This window comes from Nilaparvata lugens, unplaced genomic scaffold (assembly GCF_014356525.2).
Source record: "Nilaparvata lugens isolate BPH unplaced genomic scaffold, ASM1435652v1 scaffold7905, whole genome shotgun sequence".
NCBI lineage: Eukaryota > Metazoa > Arthropoda > Insecta > Hemiptera > Delphacidae > Nilaparvata > Nilaparvata lugens.
The window spans coordinates 1-6829 of record NW_024093652.1 but is presented as its reverse complement, the minus strand read 5'-3'; the positions used below and the strand labels follow the sequence as shown (position 1 = coordinate 6829).

General features: G+C 30.9%; 1 protein-coding gene across 2 annotated transcripts; it reads right to left on the bottom strand.

Moving 5' to 3' along the window:
* Positions 1-1450: 1450 nt before the first annotated feature.
* On the bottom strand, positions 1451-6512 carry LOC111056659 (FH2 domain-containing protein 1-like). 2 transcript variants are annotated; one of them, XM_039418960.1, is made up of 6 exons: positions 6186-6512; positions 5408-5692; positions 4731-4909; positions 4239-4342; positions 3722-3897; positions 1451-2403 (listed from the first exon to the last, which is right to left on the bottom strand). In XM_039418960.1, the coding sequence occupies exons 1-6, from the start codon at positions 6426-6428 to the stop codon at positions 2251-2253; spliced, it is 1140 nt and encodes a 379-aa protein (XP_039274894.1). In that variant the 5' UTR covers positions 6429-6512; the 3' UTR covers positions 1451-2250. The 2 variants fall into 2 exon arrangements, with proteins under 2 accessions (XP_039274894.1, XP_039274895.1); XM_039418961.1 differs by having other exon boundaries at positions 5438-5692.
* Between the last annotated feature and the right edge of the window lie 317 nt (positions 6513-6829).

The following is a 6829-nucleotide window of genomic DNA, read 5'->3' as shown; positions in this document are numbered from 1 at the left end:
CTCATGACTCCTTTAGAGTGATATAATAAGAGATATTCTAACCCCATCTGGCGGTTACATCCTATAGACATACTGCAAGTAGGCCTATGTTCAAAAAATCCAATAAAGTAGGTTGCGATATTAAACACTAAGTAATTCATTCAATTGGAATTTACACAAATGAAACAAATCTTGATATGTAAATAGTTTATTCATAACTATAAATTTATTCGAAATTGATTGCACTGAGTATCAAATATATTGACAGACATTACATAAACACTGGTATTTACTTATCACATAATTGGAAGACTATAACGATGTAATACATTGATCACTTATCAGTAAGAATCACAAATCTTTCATGAACACCGGTATTCACGTATCACATATTTTTAAGATCAAAACTTTTTAATATTACTTATTAGCATTATAACCATCACTTATTATATATTTTGGCTTCACTTTATTTTTATTCCAATATCATTTACGTTCTTATAAAAATAAATAATTCATTTTTATTATCTCTGTGTTATGGATCAATTTATATTATGCACCTATTTAATTATTAGGTACACTGTGAGGGGCCCTATAACTCAAATAAATTCAATTCATCAATATAGATTACTTAAAGCTATTCAGGTTTAATGGAACTAGTTCTATAACTGATAACTTAATCTTCGAAAGAGTATTGGAATTACTCTACCTTATTTTTAAAGCCTTCCGTTGCACGATTATTTATTCGATTATTTAGACCTATTATTAAAATATTGTATTTATTATCAATTACTTCCTAACATAAATTTTAGTACCACATATAACATTTATTATTAAAATCTACTATAACGTATTTTGTTTACTGTTAATGACTCCCTTAATTATGTTTTGGAAATATCAGTCTGTATTTATCCTAAGTTTGATTTAAAAATATTATTCTATTCAAAGTTGAACTACCTATTCCCTGAGATCCATTATCACAGAATAAAAATGTTATAAGAGTATCAATTTTTTATTTTGCATTTTGAACAGTTTTAAATGGGGTAATATCCTGAATAATAAAATGAAAATATTTTCTTGTGTTTACCAAATATATTATATTTTGGAGCATTCGCATTATAGGATAATATTGTAAAGCGTTGTTGCATCACTGGTCAAGTTACTATTCTTTTAATGTTAATAGAAATCAATTTAGTTAATTCTAATATAGTTATAATTTGTTCAATATTTTGGATAAAATTGACTACACTAATATCAAAGTCACTTCTATTCTACAATAAAAAAACTATAAACTAATCCCATACGTTCTATCCATTAATTAAGCAAGCTTTGCTATCAGACTTGTGAGCCACTTTAAAACGTTTTCAGACCAATCAGTTACTTTGGAACTTTTTCAGACGTTGACTTACATAGATTTTTCAGACTAAAGAGATGAGATCAATGCTAATAATTAATTTTTCAACATTATTCTAGATCAAAAATAAAATGTCAATCATTTCTATACAAATAATTAAAGATGTGCAAAATAACAAATAGTTTAAAGTTACATAATATAAAATATTTCTAAAAGCCTTCAAGTCTCGAAAGTTACTTACATACAATGAAAATACTGAACAACTTACATCTTGTCCTTAAAAGAATTGTCGATTTGAGAATAACATTCTTGAAAAATACAGAAAACGACCTAACATCAGAGTCAGAGGCAACTCTATCCAAAGTAATATAATTAATAATATATTACTAAAAAAAGTAATAATACAATACTATGCCTCTATCTATACTACAAATAAAACAGGTAATATAATATACACTCGAAATCATAACCAGACAATCAGTTATTGTCCATTGTCGTTTTTAGGAACTCAAAGATTAATAATTGTGTTTGAACTCAACAACTATCATGAAATCAACTATGAAAAATTTTAAACAATAGATACATAGGTATTTACAGATACATAATTAAAATAAGACAATGAATTATTGTCTATCGTCATGTTTGAATATATCTAGGCTGAATAACTTCGTGAATATTTTATGAAAGACTAGTGAGTTGAATCAAATTAGAAACAATTAATCGATGTTAATATCTTACAACTATAATAATATATGGAACTTCAGACTAGACATTAAAAATTCAATCTCTATCAAGACATCAGAGCAAGACAATCCATTGTCTATTGTCATTTAACCGAGCTAACTTGATGACTTCTTAAGACTAGTGTGTTAACCGTTAATGCATCTTCACCTAGCACCTAGATCCAGTAGTTACTCCATCTAGTATGCCCCATTTTTCGCTTCGTTGATGAGCTGTTCGACTTTTCTGTCAAAAATTTGCCTCTTCTTCACTTTTACTACCTCGTTTTTCGTTGACTTCTCAGCTATCGATTTTGCAGCCTTTTCTTCCGTTTTCTTCATCTGATCGTTTTCCTTGAGAGAGAAAAACAATATCTTTAGCAATTTGCTTCATTTCGACAATTTGGAGAAGATCAGAATCAATCAAACAAGAGTTAGAAAGACTTAAGAAATGTATGGAAAGATACCCTAATGATGCTGGCTATTCATTTGAAACCTACATTATAGATATATTCCAATAATCATTGAAACTCCATGGATAAATTGAAAATTTTTGAAAAAGGAGTCTGAATCTTAATAATTGGCAAAAAGCTTTAAACTTAATAATTCTTCATAATCTATAACAGATGAACTATAAATTGTTATTCAAAATTATCGTGAACTTGGAAAAACTTTGATAAACTGGAAAATAGTAATAAATTGATAATGGAAACAACAATACTTCATTCTGGCGAGATATAGAAAGAAACATGAATCAAAACGATGTGAATTATTTATATACCCTAGTATTCTTTCATCATTCTTCCGAATATAGTATAATATTAAGCGAGCAATTTCTATATTAATATAAATGGTTATATGGGTATGTATTTATGTCCAACGGATCTCGAAAACGGCTCTAACGATTTTAATGAAATTTGCAATATAGGAGATTTATGATATAGATATAAAAATTCGATTACACTACGTCTCATCCCTAGGAAAACTCGCTGAACGACATTAAGGGTTTGAAAGCTAAAATTATTCATAATTGATCAAAAATAATAATCATATTTAAAATAATACATATTTTCGCGATGTTTCCAAATTCATCAAAAAAGTTACTTTTTCTTTTAATCCTTCAACCCTGAAACTTTTTTAGCACATGCACTCAGCTGCTGGGGGGCTCTTAATCAATCAGCTTATCTCACGAGAAATATTATCTAGAAATTTTTATCAACTTCTCAAAATATCTGATTTGATGACATGACATAATCAATGGTATATCATTCTAAATTGAAGTATATCAGAATTTTCAAAGTTAATCATTATTTTACAGTTCCAAGTGATTAGTGAGTGTTATTTTCTTATTCAATTTGGTTTGTAAACAATCTGAATTGGGACTTTTCTGTTTTCAAATGTTTGGACTAAAAATTGGACATGAATTCAAGTGTATGGAATATAGCCTACTTTTTGGACTATTTAGAGTGTATAGGCTTAATCAAAATTAGGGGAAGAAACAGTTTTGGGCTGTGCATATTAGTCCTTCCCCAATCATTTTAGAGAATCGTGTTCTGTTTATCAATAAGAAAATATAAACTATGCTTCTATGCTTTTGTACTCTGGAGCGAAGCTCGGTGCCCAGCTATTTTACATTAAACAATGATAATTTATTGTTATTGTATGTACTTACTTGCATAACTTTGTTGACTTTGGTGAAGAAGTCAGCAAATAGCTGATAGCAGTCATTCAGCTGGAAAGCAGCAGGCTCCTCACAGAAGTAAACTGCCAGTTGAGATTTAACCTCTCGAATTTTCTTTAATTTCTTGACTAGACAATGCACCTGTTGTTTCGCATTGTGGAAGAGATCTGGAAATGAAAACAATAAAATTAGTGACACTATTAACAAATTTTTCAAGTATGGCTTTGGAGTTTTTAAGGGCGATCAATTATTATTCGAACAGTCTGCTTGTATAGCCACAGGGTACCACTTAAAAGATCATTTATCGGTTGGTTATACATTGTATCACTCTTGTAAAGTTGTATATTCTAGCTGTTTCTTCTTCCCAAGTGAAAATCATGATTGTAAAATTGTATAGGCTACTCATATCATAGATTTAATGAATTGATACTCTATGTTCATATTGTAAATACCATAATCTCAATGCAATAAATGATTAGGTAGTAAATTTGAAGGGTATGAAACTTACCTCCGAATTGAGAAGACACTTTGCTCGATTTTATTCTTCTGCTAATGTCATTTACTCCCTCCATCAATGAGTTAACCTCCAATTCAAGGGCTGCAAACGGTGTCCTGCAAATTGAATAATATGATGATTAGTATTGCTTTGAACCCTATTATATTAGTTTTACAACTTTTATAGCAAATACAAAAAATACGAGTATTCGAATTGCAATCAGTCATGTTTAACAATATATCAAAAGTCAACAAGAAATCACTTATAATTTTCCAATCATCACATTCATCATATAAACTTATAATTTTCTTTGGACTCGAAGGACTGGAGATTATTCATCCCAGGTTTGGAAAATAGTAGAAATTACAATTCAAACACCTTAACTGTCTCTCAAGTCCCCATCTACTCACATCATATTGGTAGGTATAAGTCATATTGAATTTGAAAAAACTACTTTTGAATATAACATTAAAATGATGGTAGGCTATTCATAACGAAACTCACTTTGACATTCTCTGGAAATCGGCAACCTTGCTTCTGAATGCTAGCATACTGGCATCATTGGATGCAGCCACATCAACCACGTAGTGCAGAAATGAGATGTTTGGCTTATTGGCTCTTGTGTCAGCCAGCATTGCCAGAGAGCTGATCTTGATCGCATCTGCGTTACCAGCGTAAGTTCCCTGAAGAAAAAATTACAATAAATATTATAATAATGCACTGTATTATTATTATTGAATGCATACCGTATTGAAAACCGTAAGTTGAAAACTAAGAAAAATATATTTCAATGTATTCAAATATCATCACAAAATTTTAAGCTCTTACACAAAAATATTTTCTGTAAAAGTAAAAATCATTCACTTGGATTATTGATGAGGTAATTAAATCTACTCACAGCAATCAGTTTTATGATAAGTGGAAAACCATCTGTGATTGCTTTTATCAGGCTACGTCATAATGCAATATCATCTCAAAACCGTTTCGAAATATGGTTATTATATAAATCATATTGAATAAAATGGACTGTTGATTCATCTTGAATCTTGATAAATATGTATAATAATTATATAATACCAATGTGTGATGTGAGACATCTTGTAATCAAAAAGTAGCCTATGTCTTCCAAGGTTTCATCTCAACCAGAAGTAATACACTACTGTAGAGTGAAAATCATCCACCTGGATTACTGAAAAATAAAGTCTACTCACAGCATTCAGTTTGTTTCCAAGTTGCAGGATGAGCAACAAGAACTGCTTGAGACTGCAATCATTAATGAGGAACTCGCAGGTTTCAATCACTTTTTCCAAATGCTCAGATGCGTCAGTGTATCGTTCATGGAATTCTTGTTTAAAGAGCATTGCCTGCACTCTCAGCTCGTAGTCGGCGATATCTGACAGATGCAGATAGAAGATCTCAGCTTCCCCAAGATTTTTGCTACTGGAATAGGCGCGTATTTCAGCAATCTGAAAGAATGAGAAAATCATTTGAAATAACTTTTGTTAAATTGAGAACTGAGTTTATAGGCTGAATAATCAATTTTGACAAAATTAATTATTCATTTTTTGTAAAATTCAACAACCTTAGACTATCATTCATCAACAGAATTGTTTCATTTGTAAATGCAGTTATTAGGTTGAAAAATGTATTTCTTTTTTTTAGAATTGGTGGCTGGAGCTCAAGGCTTCTTTTTCCGGTCAAGTCAAAAACTCTTGTATTTTTATTTGTAAAAATATTTCTTGTATTTTATAGTATCAATCAATCCATTTTTAATTAATAATGAATGGGAAATCAATTTTTAATAATAGAAATTTGTAAAAAGAATCATCCCTGTAACAAGAAGTGTCTTAAAAAATAGGGTACCGTATGTAGCCTACTACAAAAGATGTATAACTACACATTCTAAACTTATGAATGAAATAACACACTCTTGAAATGCAATTTCGTTATAATCCTCACCTCTTTCTTTTCGGGCATGAGTTTTATCAACGATTTCAGGTTCTCGACGGGTAGACCAGCGCCATTTTTAATTGAGTCCAGGACAAACTCAACATTTTCCTTGAACTGCTTGAGGAATATGTTGACCAGAAAACTGCGCTGGCTGTCCAACAGGTTCACTTTCTGCACCTTCTTCTCTGCCAGCTGATTCTTGGAGGCCTCAGCTGACTTTGTCGGCTGTTTCTGGCAGAACAGCTCCTCCATCTTGGTAAAGTCCACTTTCAGAATTGGCAGTTGTACTTCCGAGTCTGACCACAAGGATTTTGCTGTGATAGAAAACAATAAATTATGAATGGAAATCATATAAAAAGTTGGAAAAATGAATAACTAAGTTTGATCACTATCAACTGGAAGACTACATATTATTGGTATTGAAGTTATTAAATTGTATTCAAATTATTGTCATTCTTTCAATGAATCCACAAATCTGAACTTCTCCAATAGACTAACTACTGGTTGAATAATAATAATAATAATATCGAGTGACCTGGCTGGCTCAGGTCTGGTGTCAGAGTTTTCAGGTCGCAACTGATCAATTTCAGGGCCTCTGACATGACCTAACGACTGCTTTTTAGGCAGCCGGGACCGACGGCTTAACGTGTCCA

Coding starts and splice junctions, on each gene's coding strand:
- LOC111056659 (XM_039418960.1), bottom strand. CDS start 6,428: ATGGAGGAGCTGTTCTGCCAGAAACAGCCGACAAAGTCAGCTGAGGCC. Junction 5,693..6,185: donor TCATGCCCGAAAAGAAAGAG/GTGAGGATTATA, acceptor TCATTCTTTCAG/ATTGCTGAAATACGCGCCTA. Junction 3,898..4,238: donor AGTGTCTTCTCAATTCGGAG/GTAAGTTTCATA, acceptor TTTCATTTCCAG/ATCTCTTCCACAATGCGAAA.